The 18,089-nt window shown below is 39.1% G+C and overlaps 2 protein-coding genes across 7 annotated transcripts in view; both read left to right on the top strand.

Annotated features, from left to right (window-relative positions):
• LOC137782859 (obg-like ATPase 1) overlaps window positions 1-1,248 on the top strand; it is a 39,446-nt gene extending 38,198 nt beyond the window's left edge. For both annotated transcript variants that reach the window (XM_068572534.1, XM_068572535.1), the window contains one exon: window positions 783-1,248. In XM_068572534.1, the coding sequence (XP_068428635.1) occupies window positions 783-884 (102 nt within the window). In that variant the 3' untranslated portion in view covers window positions 885-1,248. The remainder of the gene's footprint in view (window positions 1-782) is intronic.
• A 6,168-nt stretch (window positions 1,249-7,416) lies between these two features.
• Window positions 7,417-17,341, top strand: sp3a (sp3a transcription factor). Of its 5 annotated transcripts, none has more exons than XM_068572623.1 (9): window positions 7,417-7,577; window positions 7,946-8,037; window positions 8,397-8,492; window positions 10,015-11,242; window positions 11,921-12,107; window positions 12,198-12,394; window positions 13,550-13,815; window positions 15,614-15,711; window positions 16,457-17,341. In XM_068572623.1, exons 1-8 carry the CDS (start codon window positions 7,571-7,573, stop codon window positions 15,677-15,679), a joined length of 2,139 nt encoding a protein of 712 aa, XP_068428724.1. In that variant the 5' UTR covers window positions 7,417-7,570; the 3' UTR covers window positions 15,680-15,711; window positions 16,457-17,341. The 5 variants fall into 5 exon arrangements, with proteins under 5 accessions (XP_068428724.1, XP_068428725.1, XP_068428723.1 ...); XM_068572624.1 differs by having other exon boundaries at window positions 16,799-17,341; XM_068572622.1 differs by having other exon boundaries at window positions 15,614-17,341.
• The last annotated feature ends 748 nt before the right edge of the window (window positions 17,342-18,089 follow it).

The following is an 18,089-nucleotide window of genomic DNA, read 5'->3' on the forward strand; positions in this document are numbered from 1 at the left end:
GCTATTTAATGCCATGTGTGGGAATAGGCTGTCTGAATACGGCCAGTGTATGGGGATATCACATTATTAGTAATCATATCTGCTTAAGCCAAGCTTGCTGCTCCAGATGGCTGCTTTCAAGTGCAAATGAACCAGTTAGACGTGTCTGGTTTAATACATACTCAGGAATCACAAATAGCCATTGATTTTTTTTCCCTGTCTCCCTCTCCATCCAGTGTTTCTGGTGGTATTGAGCTTGGATTAAATGGTCTCCTGAGCCTTTAAAGGGACATTGATTCTTCTAATTAATTGTGCGCTGTGCTGAACCAGAATGCATAAACCTGTCCGTATTAGCACTTCAAGTCAATTATTTTTGAGTTTGCCGGGAAGGAGAACAAACACTTACTGTACACAAAAGAAATGTTAGAACTTATTTGTGTTTCCTTGAGAAGTTGGATAGTGCTGTAATCAAAGACATATTAACATTTTGTGCTTGTACACATGAAACTGCAAGAGCAGAACCGAGGATTATTCTGTCAGTGGGAATTCAGGCGCCCCTTGAGCAAAACATGGATTTGTGTGTGTGTGTGTGTGTGTGTGTGTGTGTGTTTGTTTGTGAGAGAGAGAGAGAGAGAGAGAGAGAGAGAGAGAGAGAGAGAGAGAGAGAGAGAGAGAGAGAGAGGGAGAGAGTCGAAAGGCGGGGAATTTGACTGAACAATTTTTTTCCACTATTATTTATTTACAATGCACACTGTTATTATGTGCTCCATTGTTAATTTGTTTTTTTCTTTCTTATGTTACAGGCAGCAGGGAAATACAGACAACAGGGCAGAAACTATGTTGTTGAAGATGGAGACATCATCTTTTTCAAGTTTAACACCCCAAACGCACCAAAGAAAAAGTGACGCAAGAACAATCTGTTTGTTTACATAACTGACTTGTTCTTCTCACCCTTTGCTGTCTCCTTTGGCCTGAGACCCATTGCCACGCTCTCACATTGGGATCAAATCCCCCCTCTGATCCAAAGCACAGGTTCAGTAAACTCTGACAGCTTTGCTATTTAAGATCAGGATCGGCCCCCACTCCAAATTGTTGCAGCATTTGAAGGAGCATATTACTCTCCAGATACCTCATTAATCTCCATCACAGGTGCCAGCACTGACACAGCTGACAGCGGGGACAATGCCACCTGCTCTTCTCCCCCTTCTGCAGATAATGCATGTTTTACAGTAGCCCAGATGTCTACACTCAATAAAACATTTGACAAAACCAGTCTGTGTGTGTTTTGGGATGTCTGTATTGAGTGGGAAGCTGCATGGGGGTGGTGATAGTGGTCCTGCCGACCACTGATTAGAGAATTAAAAGACACAGCTGACATTGGCTGTATAGCAGAGAGGAGACAATTATAATTAAATCTGTTAAGTGATGCTGATTTTAGAAGGGCACATGCAGAATGCAGGTGTTTCGGCCAAAAGAACTGGTCAGTTTAAATTATTATTTATAAAATGATTGAGTTAACCTTTCATTTACAATATCAATTTCATTTATGATTGATGAATATGTGTGTCCTCTCTTTTACTGTCCTTGCAGTACTTTGTTGTAGCATCTTTGTTATGTTCACAGTTTTATTTTCCTGTACCTGAGCGTTGACTGCAAATACACACCTACAAGTAAATAGAATTAAATATGAAAACATATTCATTCACACATATTTTTATTTTTAAAGAAGTCCACATCTTTTGATATTCTGTGTAGTACGAAAATAGAGGGTGACACAATCCACAACCAGAAAACGATTCCTGTTGTCTGAAGTAGTGTTTTTCTCGCCTCTATACTTTGTGTGTAAGTGTTTGTGAAGCGTTTATGCTGATGGAATTGTATGGCTGCAGCCGCAGTGCTCCAAAGTAAGATTGTATTCTCCATGGGAGTCCGAACAAAGAGCTGTAGATCAGCAGTGCTTTGGTGAATATCTTGTAACCATTAAGACTGCAGAGAACAAAATGGCCTTTTGATGGGAACAAAAAGATTGAATAAAAATTGTCATTTTACGGAGATAGTATTGCATATCCAAGTTTTGGAAAGGAGCCGAGCCTGTGCTAGCACTACAAAGCACAGTGTTTGTCATGGAAATAAGGTGGATTATAGTCTTTGAGGTTTGAGATCAGTGGCAAAATATAGGATAGTGTTTATTGTGGTTGGATGGAACGAAAGAAGGATGACAACATGTGTATAAAATAACATTACGCTTTCTTTGCCTGGTTGCTTTAGCATTAACCACTGATTTTAATCACTTAAATATATTTCATGCAGCAGACCAACATTTACAGCTCTCATATACTGTCCTCTGTGCAACAACACTGTTTTCAGCTCCTTGTTGTCTAAGTGAAACCATACCAATCCTCTGGAGAACACAATGGGGGCTTTGCATTCCTCTCGGGGTGGTGGTAGTGGCCAATCTAATTTCCAAATATTCATCTGCTGTAGTTTTGAGGCTTGAAGATTGACGAGTTGTTCCGAGTGGTCTGGGTTGTGGAGTATTTCATTTTTCATAAGAAATTACACAAAGTATTGTCAGAGCGAAGAAAAAGCTATTTAGAATCATGCAGATTTAGAATAAGAACAAAACACCATAACAAAGAGGCAAGAATTATAATAATATAATCATAAACTATAAACCTATTGGATGTCCTTTCTGGCCTGACACAAATAAGTTCATTTGAAAATGTATATGAAAACACAAGCACCTGATATGACCAACGTCAGGTGTTGTCGGTGGCTTGTTAAAGAATTCTAACTGGTTTAACGTCAAAGTACATCTAATTCAAAATAAGTCCAGAAATATGATGTAATCTCTGTTGGTACAAATGTTCTGTCAGCACCATCAATCAAGTGTTGCCACTCTGGCCAGAGGCAAACCGCAGTGGCATCACACGAAGGCTCAAAGTGGAAGCTCGCTTTCAAACACACACCCGGGAAAATCGACCGCGGCCCGCGATTGTAAATCACATGTACACCAAAGACTTTTGAAGAACTTAAAACAACAGGAATGCATTACATTAAAAATACACAGATAAATAACTCCGCCATTTTTTAGAGCAGCGATGCACAAATGATTGTGTGGGGGAATGCAGCGGTTATTGTAAACACATTGTATCATATCATTACAGACAGGAATTATCTCTATTTTGGACGATAATAAAAGTGTCGCCATGTTATAATTACTGCCATTGTGTGACTTCTCTGTCTGTCACATGCATTGTATATTGTGTAAAGAACAAACATGAAATCAATGTAGAATCAATATTTTACTAAAATAACACTTCATGTTCATTGATAAAAGTTAATGCAACCATCGTGTTCTAGTATCATAATTCATCTTGGTGCTTTGAGTTATTGCACTCTCTGTCAGAGGGATAGAACCTGAGAGAAAGAAACACCATAGACAGCTCAGGGGAATTACAGAAAGAAGTGTTTAAACCATAATCAGATTGACAAATGCAGAATTGTGTTTGCATCTGCAGTTCTTATTGCATTAAAAATATGTAAATTAAATTATGTTTATGACTTAAGACATGTATAATGATGTCATTACTGAAGTCAATATTATGCAGTCCAGTTTAACAACAATAAAGGCTTTATAAAAGTAGACGTATTGTACATTGAGTATTTCCCATACTATTACTTACTATTTGGATGTTTACTCTGTAAACGTACTTGCTGCTGGCACACATTTTCCCCTTTTCCCCTGCAGATGAATAAAGTATATATATATATATATATATATATATATATATATATATATATATATATATATATATATATATATATATATATATAGGATATTACATATTACCAAACAGACCTCAACCCCTGTTTACACACATCTAACCAACAAGTATTCCACATAAAGATACTTTTAGCTAGTTGTCCAATTGCTATTTTTATTTGTATGCATCTTTCATGAAGATACAAACTGTTTATTTGTTTATTTCTGTGGAACCATATTGTCTTGTATATGTGTCAAGAAAGTTGACATGAAATTCTAATACTAAATGCGTTCTAATGTTTTGAGCTATCACATTACAAATTATTATAGAAACCTTGCAACTCTCACTTGTATGTATAACAGTTATATTCCCAGTTCAGACAGGGATTTGATATTTCATCCACATTTCTGTGGTGCACCAGATTCAATTCTCTCTCAGCTCCCATTTACAGTGTCCCACAAGGTGCCTCCAGCAGGGCAGTTTCTCTCTGTGGGGTCACTCTTCCTTGGACTGGCCCTCAAGAAAACAACTGTCAATATGTTAATATGAAACACTATTGTGGGCTCACTCTGGTACTCCTCTTATCCTTCGCATTCTGCTCTGTGCCTCAATAACAATGTTTACCCCCAGAATACAATGGATTTTGCTTTGAAAAATAAAGTTTACATTAGTATTTCTAATTAATTTCTAATCAGATTTATAAAAAAATATCATTGAATATCCCGTATAACAATATTCAATGAAAGCTGGGTCTGTGTAGTGAGAAGGTAATTGATGCCCATATTTACAGTGAAATATATTGCATAGAATCCTTATAGATGTGTTGTAGCTCCGACTGGGATAGTTGCTCCAAAGACTTCACAGATTCCACTCACAAAGTAAATTCAAGATCTGTCAATACAATCTGATTTCCTTTGTTTGCAGCCCGAGCTGGTGACAACATGCACCCGTCTGAAGACAAACATGGCAGTTATATCTCGTGTAGGCCCCTGCGTCCACCAGGATGTTGCATTTGAGCTGTTTTTAGGATATTTGACTTTTCCCTTTAACTTGGAGGTCTTTGTAGAAATTGTTGATACCTTTCCAAGGACTCCTGGAGTAAGACAGGCACAGCTGCAAAGGTTTTTCTAAAGCTGTTTCCATTGGCCTGTGTTTACCTGACACTTGGATTGACAGTAGAGTGATTGGAAATATCCACCATTCACTACCGTGAGCTCCTGAGTGCACGGAAAGTGCTTTTGTAGTCTGGCTGTAATGGGCCAAGTTTGAATTGAAGGTTGAGAGAAATAGCCTCACTGCAGTCGCGCACTGTGAGGAACTGACACACCACAAATAATACTCGGAAGTGGGGTCCTGATAGCATCACAGAGCATGTACAATAGCATCCAGGCTCTCATTTCAACGCACTTTCACAATGGTGTACCGTGCACAATCAGATGGAGGGGAAAAAATCATGTCAAATACAAACTCAGATTGTGTCTTGATTGTGTTCCTTTTTGTCCTAGTAATCAAAGCACATCTTAAAACTCAATTGCTGATCACTTTTCTATTCACAGGTAAGACATAATTAGTTTGCAGAAACACAAGAACATCATAGAGACAGAGGCCCAATCCCAATCTCCACCTTTACGGACTCATGGACTTTGAAGCGCACTCCCGCGAAGTCCTTGAGGGTTTAGGGGTGTCTCATTGTCAAATTGTGGAGTGCCTGAGGGCTCTGTGGCAAACATTTTGAGCCTTTTATGAACCCTTTCCGTAAGTCAACATTAGATGCTGACTTTGCCTAAGGGAATTACCCACAATGCATTGCAACGTGAGGTTAAACATGCAGTTTCCAATGGAAGAATGGAGACGTAAAAAGAGGCACGTGGGCATTTAGCCGAATACAATACCTCTACAACATTATGGAATATAAAAAACATGAATTAGAGGAATGCAAGCAGAATATGTATGTATATATATATATATATATATATATATATATATATATATATATATATATATATATATATATATATATATATATTTGTACATTCATCGAACATTTAATTTTGACAAAAACGAGTAAATAAATAATTTAAAATTACTTCTCATCTCGTGAGGAAGACGTTCAAATCAGTGAATAAAAAAAATTAAATAAATACACAATTGTACACAATATTTTTTAATGTAGTCACGTGATGTTGCAGTAAACCGCTGTCCCATTCATATTCACACCAGCTCAAGCCCTCACAGACTCTCACACTCAACCAGTTAGCAACTGACGTCAGTGAGTACCCAAGGGTTCAGGGCTTGAGGGCTAGGGTGGAGATTGGGATTGGGCCAGTATTTCATCTGTCAATAACGTAGATAGAAATCTGTTTTGTGAATTTAAAAGTAAAGCTACATGGATTCTGATCTAATCTGCATTTATTTGAACCATCATCCTAAAATGCAGAGTTTTTTGTCAGAATCATAGTAAATTGCAGTGTTTCCTCCATCAGTTGTATTTCATTCACTCCCAGTAGGCTACCGACTTACTTTTTAAACCCATAGCAGCCGGTCATAGCAAGAGGCTGACACTTTATTCAAACTCAAAACAAGCTCAGAGGAAAGCAAGCAATCTGGTGAAAAAACAAACTAAACTCACCAAGCTGTCTGCTTGTGTAGCAACAGTCGAGTGGCGCCAATTTCATCCGTGTGTGTACTGGTAGTACTATTAGCATTTAGCTAAACACCAACATAATAAAAGTGAGCAAACTGTTTTAATCCAATGTGTCTCTGGGCACAGAGTATTTGCTGGGGTGGCGATGCACTGTTATCACTAGTGGACCTGACCAGCGGAGGGCTGGTTAAGAGTGCTAGTGGACCAGTGGGCTGGCAGTTAATGTCGGTATAAAAACAGGCAGTATAAAACAAGCATGGAAATGTGTTGTGAAAAAGTGTGAGTCACTGCACCAAAACAACTATGCAGTTTTCAGAGTGCAAGATTAGCCATGGACAGAAACAGAGGTGCACACTCGGTCACAGAGGCATGCACACACGCAATGTTCACATAACCCTCCTAGTGGAGATAATAAGCACTACGCAGCGAGGTATACAGATTTTACATTTGAAAAAGAAAGCACTGGTTTTAGATCTTTATCTGTATCAATGCAAAGAAAAATTGATTGGTGCATTACATGTGAAATTAATAATTCGTCTGGAAGTTAGATTACCTTGAGTTGTGTTCAATTACAGTACCTGAAAAAAAGGACTTATAATAAGAAAACATCTTGTGATAGTAGGATCACACCAGTCACAACATGCGACTGCATGTTGTACTGTTGTTACACAAAACATCTGTCTACAGACAGATGACACACACAAACACAGACTAGTGACGTATTCGTATATACTGTATACATAGTGTATAACCTCAACCATCTCACCGAATAGGTTTAATTCACTGGTAAAAACAATGTAACTCAGCGTAAACAATGAAACTTCAATCCTCTCTCCCATCAACCTCAATACTGTACAAGTGAACATGCATAATACACAGGAAAAGAACTCAACAAAGGATGATTGACACTTTCACCGACAAATAACATGGCGGTGTGCAAAACGAATACCCAATCACCTTTAAGAAGGAGGGGCGGGATTTCCTGTGCTTGACGCAAACACTCACAGTCAACACAGGAGGCCCCACCCTTTGTGTTACCTACCGCCCGTCAATCAAAATAGAAAGAAAAAAAATCTGACAGTTACCATCTATTTCTACGCGTAAACAATCAATTGTATTTGCTGATAATGTCCGTCGGCTTGTGACTATCAGGACTCTCCGTTTCACGACACGTCACGTGATGACTGGTACGTAACACGGCGTTATATATTGTTCTGCGCCGAGCTAACGAGCTACCACAGGCATCCTTTGGCTGAATTAGCTAAGCTAGCAGGCTAGTGGATGCTGTGATAGCGCTAATCATCGCTGAATGAGCTAAGCTACTCGCATTAGCTTGCCCAGGACACATCACTAGTCTCACACTAATTATTGCTACGTTGCTATTTTCCTCGTCGAGTTTAGTTCAGGTGGTAGCGGCAATTGTGGTGTTATTGTTTGCTAGTCGACGTTATTATGTGTGCTAGTATCAGGCTTGTTTAGCTCACGTTAGCTTCGGCTGTTCTCCCCCCCCCCACCCCCTCTCTTAGTTGTATGCTTTTTTTTTTTTACTACACAGCCCCAGAACAGCCGATGAAAGCAGAAGATATGTCTGCCTTGGACGTGGACAGCAGTCAAAGCGACTTCTTGCAGCAGGAGCAAGGCAGACAGGTAACGTAAACGTTTCCCTCACGGGGTTGGGACTTCCATCCGTCGTTAAGTGGAGCTTACCCAAGTTCACACGTTTCAAACTTCTAAAGAGGGATTGTGCCCTCATTTATTGTTCTAAGGGAGTCTACGAATCCCGCTTTCTTAGCTTGGATTCAAGTGACATGTTGTACATTTCAGTAAGATCGTAACATCACCTGGGTGCTATCATAGGTGCTGCCCATAGGGCTCAACACAATAAAGTCCCATAACCTCCTCACTTCAGACTTTGCTCTTTGACAATAAAGTAATTATTTATATGTGGCCCAGACTAATGGACAACCACTTTCTTCCTTTTTTTTAAATGTGCTTATTGTGGGAAGGATACTCAGCCATCACCCCTCGACCTGCTAGCAACCACCTGCACTAAGGTTGGGTCACCGTCGTCAGAGGTGGACAGAGGTGCTTTAGCTGATGTGGTAAGTCAGCACCTCTGCTTGATCAGACACAGCAGTTAAGTCCTCAGTCACAACTGAGCAACGTTGGTGGTTGGAGATTAGTCAAGCTTACACTTTTTGACATTTAGGTGGATATCTCATTGCATCAACTGGAATGTTTTTACCAGTTACTACTGAAACAGACTCTGTAAGGTCATCCATGTCTTTCTGGTCATGTAACTATGGGTACTGGGACTAAACCCAATGGCCCTTGTATATGACGTTAAATGCAATTGCAGTTATCACTGGAAGTACTATGTAACTAGATATTATATATTTGATTTTGTGTACATATCTGGCAATTCACTCTATTGCTTCATGCTTATGTTGTATTACCCTCAGATTAAAAGCATCATAAATCACAAGTAGGGCTGTGTATTGGCAAGCATCTGGCGATATAATACATATGATACTGGTGTGAATGTGATATATTGTGATACTGTAACCGTTTTTTTTTTTTTTTTTTAATCTGTTATAAAGAACAAACCACATCTGTAGACTACAAACAAACCTTTTAATGCAATCAAAATAGCGGAATCTCATCATGCATACACTATCACAAAACATAATATAGCAATACTTTTGATATTTTCTTACATCCCTAACTGCATTCCATGATACAAATGCATCATGGAATGAAGTGAAGTTAAACTCTGGATAGATTAATAGAGGTCAAGATGTGGTGTTGTATTTGTGCATATTGATGAAATTGATTCTGAGCAACTGCATATATGATGTTCAGACTATTTTTTTGGGATGTACATGTTATCGCATAAAATGCTTTGGCTAATATGCTGTAGTTGTTTAATTTGTTATTAATTATCGACCAATCAATCTGACAAAAGAAAGGAGGCCAGGAGTACGACGTAAATGGCTATTCATAGTAAATTAAAGCTTCATTACAACTGTGACAGCATAACAAAGCAATACATATCAGAAAACTGTGAGGTTTCTTTTTGGCTGTGTTCATACAGCTCTCGTTTGAGTCAGTCGACACAAACTCATGTCTGTTTGCCCATTTGCGGAGGTTAATTTTGTTTGATAAGAATTCTGTCGACAACTGCGTCAAGACCACCTGCAAACATAGCACTACAATAAATATAGCCTTCAAGCATAGTTAGGTGTAGCGGGAGTTGCTCTCGGCCATGGAATTTTGTTTTATGGGTCAGAGTAGCTGACGGAGGATGACACACGACTGAGATTGTGTAATGTATGAGTTACTAGTCAGACTTCAGTTATGACATCAGGGTTTCAGCTCTTGACGTATTGTGATTTATGGTAAGTCAGCGTTAACCCTTACTGAATAAAAACTCAGGTAATATTGCATTCATACATTACCAGTTACCAAAAACAGAAACATACATGTGCAATTCTGTGTTCAAAGTTTCAAATATATTTCTTGTAAATTTGAGAAAAATCAGCTTTGCATTTCTCAGAATATGTAATTAACAACAATTGCCTAATTTTTTTTTTTTTTTTTTATGTCAATAATTTATTTCCCCAGACATCAGATCCATCTACTCAGCTTACTGGAACGGAAAAATGGGAGATTTTAACCTCCAGTACATCAGCAAAAGATGAATCTGGATTTATACAAATTCAAAATCAAGGAATGTTAACGTCGAACGGACAGTATGTTCTTCCTCTCCAGAACTTACAGAGTCAGCCAATCTTTGTAACGTCGGGAACGGACGCCTCCTCTGCCAATTCAGTGCCTAACATTCAGTACCAAGTGATTCCTCAAATTCAAACAGCAGATGGACAGCTGAGCTTCTCCAATTCCGGCATGGAAGGAGCCACTGGGCAGATTCAGATCTTGCCTGATGGTAGCCAGAGTCTCAGTATAACATCCACTGCAAACATCCTTAATAACAACCAGAACCTCATATCACAGAGTGGTAATGTCCAGCAGCTCCAGGGGGTTTCTCTTGGCAGCGCCACCTTCAACAACCAGGGTCAGGTTGTTACTAATGTGCCTGCGGGTTTGCCTGGGAACATTACTTTTGTTCCTATTAACAGTGTGGACTTGGACTCCCTTGGCCTCTCTGGTGCTCAGACTATAGCAACAGGGATCACTGCTGATGGTCAGCTAATTATGACGAGTCAGCCCGTTGATGGCTCGGAGAGCCAGACAGATAATCACCTTTCACAGACACTACCAGTAGATGGCTCAAATGCAAATCATGAGATATATGTGCCAACGTCTTCCTCTCAGCTACAAATTCAAACAAACGAATCAGCTCTTCTGACACAAGACACTTCATTGTCATCAGCGATTACAGAGCAAGCTGACTCGAGTTCTGTTCTCCAGGAGGGCTTCCTCCAACAGAACCAGGAGCAGAGCATCCAGGTGTCTTCAGCTCAGTCCATCATCCAGCTGCAGCAGGTACCTATTCAGACAACCAACGGTCAGGTGGTCCAATCCATGGCAACAGGCGGGCAGAACCTGCAAAACGTGCAGCTGATCAACCCGGGAACGTTCATTATCCAAGCTCAGACGGTCACACCGTCGGGTCAGATACAATGGCAGACCTTTCAGGTGCAGGGAGTGCAGAACCTACAGAATCTGCAGCTGCCAACAACCCCACCCCAGCAGATAACCCTGGCACCAGTCCAGGCGCTATCACTGGGTTCCAGTCCAGTCAGCATCAGCACGGGACAGATCCCCAACCTGCAGACGGTGACCCTCAACACAATGGCTCAACATGAAGGAGAGCTGGACTATCCTGGAGGTAGAGAGCTATTTTTATTAATTCATTTATACTGCACTTCATTTTTATTCAGAAATTCTACTACATTACAATGTCCTGATTATTTATCTATGAACATTACATTTTTCTGTGGTGCCACAGTTAAACACAATGGTAACCTTAATGATGAAATGGCATACTGATTAATAAGAATATTTAAGAATGGCACTTTATTTCAAATAGATTGCAGACCTTTGTGTCACACTAATTTATTAAATATACCGCCGGTGTAAAATCATCTGTACTGTTATACGGATCTAACGACTACTAAACTACTACAATTAATCAGTCAATAGGTCTTGTCCACTGAAGAAACTTTGACGCGTCGCAGCAGCAAAAGCACAGGTGTCGATCATGAACTGAATGATAGCTGAATTCCATTTAGCTTCTTTAGGTTCACAAACCTGGTGATGTGCACGCCGGCTCAAACAACCAGTAAAGCCTGTGCGATATGATGTGCTGTTATGTTGGTTGAGTTATCAAAATTGCCATTGATACATTTTCTGTCAATCAAGTAATTATTTTATGACTAAGTTTAACTTGTGAAATTTGCTTCCATACTGTCAGCCAAACAAAATAATGGAGTATCTCTCTCTCTCCCTCTGAAGGCTTTTTGATATATTTACCAGAGCTTGATATGTACGTACACATTATTTCCAGACATTCAGATTAAAGAAGAGCCAGACTCTGGAGACTGGCAGCTAAGCACCGACTCCACCCTGAACACAAGTGACCTGTCCCACCTTCGCGTCACACTAGTGGATGAGGAGGATCAGTTGGGTCAGGAGGGCAAGAGGCTGCGCAGAGTGGCGTGCACGTGCCCCAACTGTAAAGAGTCAGGTGGGAGGTGAGTAAGCTGGACTCTGTTACTACTGTTCTGCTCTGTATTGGAAATAAACACATCGGGACCCTAACTGTGCATCCCTGTGTTCCTCAGGGGATCCAACACGGGGAAGAAAAAGCAGCACATCTGCCACATTGCTGGCTGTGGGAAAGTATATGGAAAGACATCACACCTGCGAGCACACCTGCGCTGGCATTCAGGGGAGCGACCTTTTGTTTGCAGCTGGATGTTCTGTGGAAAGAGGTTCACACGCAGCGACGAGCTGCAGAGACACAGGAGAACACACACAGGTGCATTTTTTATTTTTTTTGCTCCCTCTGTGTCTGCACATCAATCAGGAAGACTCCAGTAAAATGTGTTAATTTGTGCCCTGCAAAGTGTTAGTCATATAAGAAATAACAGCGTTTGTCCCCCTCTAGATTTACCTGTGAAATGTCAGGTGAGCATTGAAGGCCACTGGGAAAAAGTACAACCAGATCTCATAGTTTTCTAGTTCAGAAAAGAGTTTAAAATATTTTTCTGCAGTCTAATTTGCAGGATCTGTTAACATCAGATTAAATAACAAAAGTGATTTTAAGAGGTATTGTCGTGAGCTGTTTATCCCATTATTTTCTTTTTTAATCTGAACAATCTCGTATCAGCTCACGTAATTTGCTGTTTAATGAAATATTTCCTTGCAGTTGATATCTATTGTCATCGGGTGAGCTATAGGAAGTAGTAGCCTGTAAGAAATCCAGTGAAATATACCAGTACAACATAATGATCGACATTATCTGATGACATTTACCCCCAGAGTAGACTTTTAAAAGAGAAATGACCAATTTATAAGCCTTTGCCATGTAATTGGCTGACTGAGGCCTCTGACAGTCCGGTCTTTAGTAGCATTTCATTACAATGTCAGCTTCCAGCTCAGATACCAAAACGGGGGTTCAGATTTTTTAAATCTTTTTAAGTGGGGTTGTATAAGTACTTATCCATACTCAGTGTATTGCCACAGTAGTTTTTTAAGTGGCTAAAATACGTTTTGGGGGGCATGCCAACCACGATTCTTATGGTCCACGCTGACTGTGGATAAGTACCTCGTACAACACAACTTTAATTGGTCCAAAATATCCCTTGAAGTGTTGTGTATTTAAGAATTCTAGATTCAGAATTTGTGATAATTGTAATCACCTATGGTATCAATTTGTCATAAATGTATTTGTTAGTGATGGGTTGAATTTAAACAACTAATATTACAATCAAAACTATTTTTGCTTTTTGACATTCCTGCCTTTTTATTATTTCATTCATCAGACAACCAAATTGAACTTCGCTGCCCTGTCCTAAATTTGCTTCCTCACCTTTGAACCATACACTCCAGATTGTAATGGCATGTTTGACTCTCTCCAAATGTATTCAGCATCACACTCTTTATCTTTCAACTGATATTTTCTATCTGGCAGGAGAGAAGAAGTTTGTCTGCCCAGAATGTTCAAAGCGTTTCATGCGGAGCGACCACCTGGCGAAGCACATTAAAACTCATCAGAACAAAAAAGGCGTGAACTCTGGCGGCGCTGTGGTGGCCTCAATGGAATCCGCGGGCTCTTCAGACAGTATCATCACCACGGCGGGCGGGACCACCCTCATCCTCACCAACATCCAGCAGGGCTCCAGCGACGCCCAGGACATCCTGACCAACGCAGAGATCCCTCTCCAGCTCGTCACCACGGTAGCGGCCAGCGAAGTCATGGAGTGATTTCCACTCTACTTATGAACTTCTACAACCTTTCTCATACTGTGTACTCCTACCTGCATTTTTATTCGAGTTTTGAAGAAAAACTAAAATTATAAATATATATACAGTATATATTTTAACACTGAAATAGTCAGGTCATGTCTGTACTCAGTTTTTTTTTTAAAAACTAGTAGTTGAGACTAAAAGAAGATAAAAGTGGAAAAAGACATTGCAGTAAACACACAAGGAAATGCCTTATTTTGTACAATATTATGTCATTGGAAATGTAGGATGCCATTTTGTTTTGAACCTACTATTTTGTGTTAATGTGTTTTTCACAAAAAGATATTGGTAAATTGAGCAGTTTTTCGCCTTTTTTTTTCATAGTATATTCTTACGACGTCCTTGGTCAGCAAGGTTTGTTCCATCCTTTAAGCAAAGATTTAATCTCACAACAGAGCTAATTTTAAGTAATGTCATTGCTTATGTCCATGCAAATTTATTCGTGTTGTGTGTGTTTTTTTATATTATGTATTCTTATTTTAGTCTTCTTGCAAATTAGCCAGCCCTCCTGAAAAGCTTTGCTCACACTTGTTACATTTTGCAGGTGAAAATCAAAACAATCAAATTTTTGTATTGTATTTCCTCTTGGACATATACTGTTGATATGATGCACATTATTTGCTTATTAAATATTTTGACTGAACAGCTATTTATAGTTGGGCTTTACATAGAAAACGCATTTGTGATATTATAAGTAAAAAGTATTTCAAATGGCTCCATTATACGTAATATAATGTGTTTTTATAAAACCTTTTTGGAGAAATTAAAAAAACAAACATGCATTGTAATATTTAGAAGAAAAGCCATTTTTGTTGAGGGAATTGCCAAATTTGTCAAGAAACTCAGGCTGACTTGTGACTGTGTGATATAATTAGAGTAAAGCACCCCTATAGCTCCTCGGGCCGTGGTGGTGGTGATGTGAAGAAATGGTATTTGATGATGGACCAAAAGCTGAGGTGAATTAAGCTGTCACCATGTTGCCAATGCTCATTGAATTCTACCATGTCCGTTTTTACGATGAGGACAACCCTATTCGTGTTTTAGAAACAGCTTCGCAGAATTCTCATCAGCATCTTGCTCCGTCATGCAGTTGGAAAAATGTTGTGCATTACTGAAAGCGGTACTCTTTATAATGGCACTATTCTCATCACTTCATCTTGTTGTTAATCCTTTTTGTATATTTTTTTTTGTATACTTTCCAAGAAACTGTCCTTTATATTCATTGTGCGTAAATATAAAATGTTTGTCTTTTTGTTGATACGTGTTCAACTTTTTGTTGCAGTTCCCTCTTTCATGTTGTGTTTTTACTTTTTTATTTGACCCTCCCAACTGTTGAATTGAATTGTTAATTTGAATGCACAGTGAATTATGGTGTCATATTTGATTAGATTTTGGACACGTTGTCCTCTTCAGAAGATTAATTCCCCCCCTCCCCCCCTTCCTCTTCCCCTTCCATCAAAACAGCATCTTAATATTATGTACTAAACACTGTTTAGGTTTGTTCTCACTTAAACATCTTCTGTAAAAATATATCAATATAACATCAATATAAACCTTCTGTTACACTTGAATTTCCTTTTATTTTTCCTTAATTGTTTGTGGTTTGTATCCATGAACATTGTCAAATGTCTGCTTTATGCAGAAAGATTCATAATTCATACTAAACTGACTAAACGTAAGACAAGTTTGAGTTATACTTGAAACCTTTTTGTTTTGTGTCTTTATGAAGACTTGTCATCGAGCCAGCGGTTCATTCTCCCCCCGTGGCTTAAACTCGGGGTTAGTAGTCCAGTAGATGTCACTACAGCCAAGGGAGCAGGACGAGAGGTACGTTTGACCCCTTGACCTTCCCCATGTAGCACTGCTAAGATAAGGACAGAAGTCACTGAGGCTAACAGTAGGTGTGGACCACAAGTTAATGTCACACACAAATGTCAGCAACATATTCTGCAGCTGGAGAACAAAGTAATGTCTCATGACTTTGAACGAACCCTACAGACGCACGAGAGGTAACAGCTTCTGGTTTTATGACCTAGATTCATGTATAGTTGAGTTAATCTTAATATTAACCTGATATCACATTCCCACAGTAGCTGCATCACTATCTGTGCCTCTTACACTAAATAGGACATTTTACTAATTAAGTACTTTTGCTATTTTTTATTTTTTTATTTTAAAGAGAGCTGCATAAGGGAGTTAAATATGTATTATAGCCTTCCTGGTTTTAGTGCCTGTGAACATAATTAAATACGGTAGTCTATGAGAAGCTTTATCTGCTTAATCAGAATGGAAAGCACATGCTTTTTGAGTCTTAGTCAATTTGCTATAAATGAGTTAGAAGCTGTGGTCTAACGTTAAGAAGGACTTGTCCGTATTGTCGTTCCTTTCATTTGCATAATTTAATGAATCCAATTCATTGTAATGCAATACCAAGTGCATCAGGAACATAGAATGACAGTTTGAGTTAATGAAATGTGTTAACGGTATCATCATTTACTTGTATGTTAATTAGTCCAATTAATTTTCCCTGCTCGGTAATCTGAATATTGTAATATTTTTTTCTTCCCTGCAGGAATTAACCTATGCACAGACCTTTGGGACAATCTGCTTAGAGAATTGTGTTTTTTTATTTTCATTTCGTTTTATAAAACATGAGTGCCTTGAAGTATTTCTTAGGTGTGAGGTTCAGGAATATTTCTGCAGTTTTTAAATAATTTGCACTCTGAATGCTTGAATATTATTTACCATAGTCTATGTATGGTCAACCTTTAGCTTTTGTGATGCAAATCACACCCGCGGTGTGAAATGTGTTGAGAAGGATTGTCTGGTGCCGGAGTCAGGAAAACTTTCCCTTGCTTGACAAACAGCCATTGCATTGTAACAAAAGGAGGGATGCTTCTCCTGGTCACTGCAGATAAAAGGTGCCATCAGTTGGTGAGCCTCCTCTGCACGTCAAAGGGAGGAAGAGAGATCGGATGGCTGCTGAGCGCGACACTGTTTACGCCGTCATTTCAACTGACCACCTGGATTGGAGGCTAACTTTGTCTACAAACTGTTGTCAACAGCTTGTCTAATTGTGTACTTGTGTATGTCGGCACTGGCCTAGAACCTTATGAGCAGAGAACTGTTGTTCGCCTAGTTAATTGATCCGGAGAGGTGATTTCAGTTTCTTTAAAACGGATGCAAGACAAGTATCTTGTTGCTTTGATTTGTTGAGGCAAACGTGTGTTTACTGCACACAATTAGTTTCTCGTTGGTGTAGTTTTAACGGAACATAGGGAACGGATTTTGCTAAAGAGGAATGAAACACAATTCAGCTTAAATCTTATTTTGGAGAATAAAAAGAAAGCCTTTTCAATATTGCATCTTCAGTATTGTGTTTTTGTGATGGAAAAATAGTGTTTTCACTACTACTCGTTTGTAAGGTTTTATTGCAGCAAACCGCTTTGCTTCTGGCTCAGATCGAATGTAGGTGCAATTGTACAAAGTGTACAACTTCTCTTCCAATTCATGTGCAAAATGCATAAACACAATAAATACTGTAATCATGCAATAACATTTCCATCTGTATGTGTGATAGAATTCAAAATGCTATTGGGATTATGGTTCTTAACCATTGGGAGGTAATGTGAACTGTTGGCAGAAATGACTTCTTTTATTATTCAGTCCCAAATATACAAAATACTTCAGCGAGAGGGCTGCTTCTTCCCTACGTATCCCTGCCCAATTGTAACTGTTTTCCCCAGTTGTTGAAGGATAGGCCTGCAATTTTTGCAAAGTGACTATTATTTGCCTTTCTCAAGGAATCAACAACTTGAAAGTACAGTGCGATGAATTGTTGGGGATCAGCAGCTGCATTTATTTGCAATATGTCCCTTCTGTGAAACACAGAAAACAAATCCTTTATTTCATTTCCTCTTGAATATTAACTGGATGTCTCCTCGTGAATGAAATGCACTTAGCATCCTGCTTAATATTTTGTTTATAGAGATGTACTAATGGTGTTTTTCCTCTAAAACCATTAAGACATTTGAAACCACATAAAAAAGTGTCCTGTGTTTTTACATTCCTGACACATACTTGCCCTTGATCAACTGCAGAAGGCAGACAATAGCGCAGATCATTTTCCCCATGCAGGGAATCACAGCATGGATCAACTCAATAACCTGATATTCCCTGTCTACTGAGTGTGGCCAATTTAGCAG

The sequence above is a fragment of the Clinocottus analis genome, unplaced genomic scaffold (genome assembly GCF_023055335.1).
Source record: "Clinocottus analis isolate CAN_PGR_092001 unplaced genomic scaffold, fCliAna1.0.p SCAF_12, whole genome shotgun sequence".
Taxonomy (NCBI): domain Eukaryota; kingdom Metazoa; phylum Chordata; class Actinopteri; order Perciformes; family Cottidae; genus Clinocottus; species Clinocottus analis.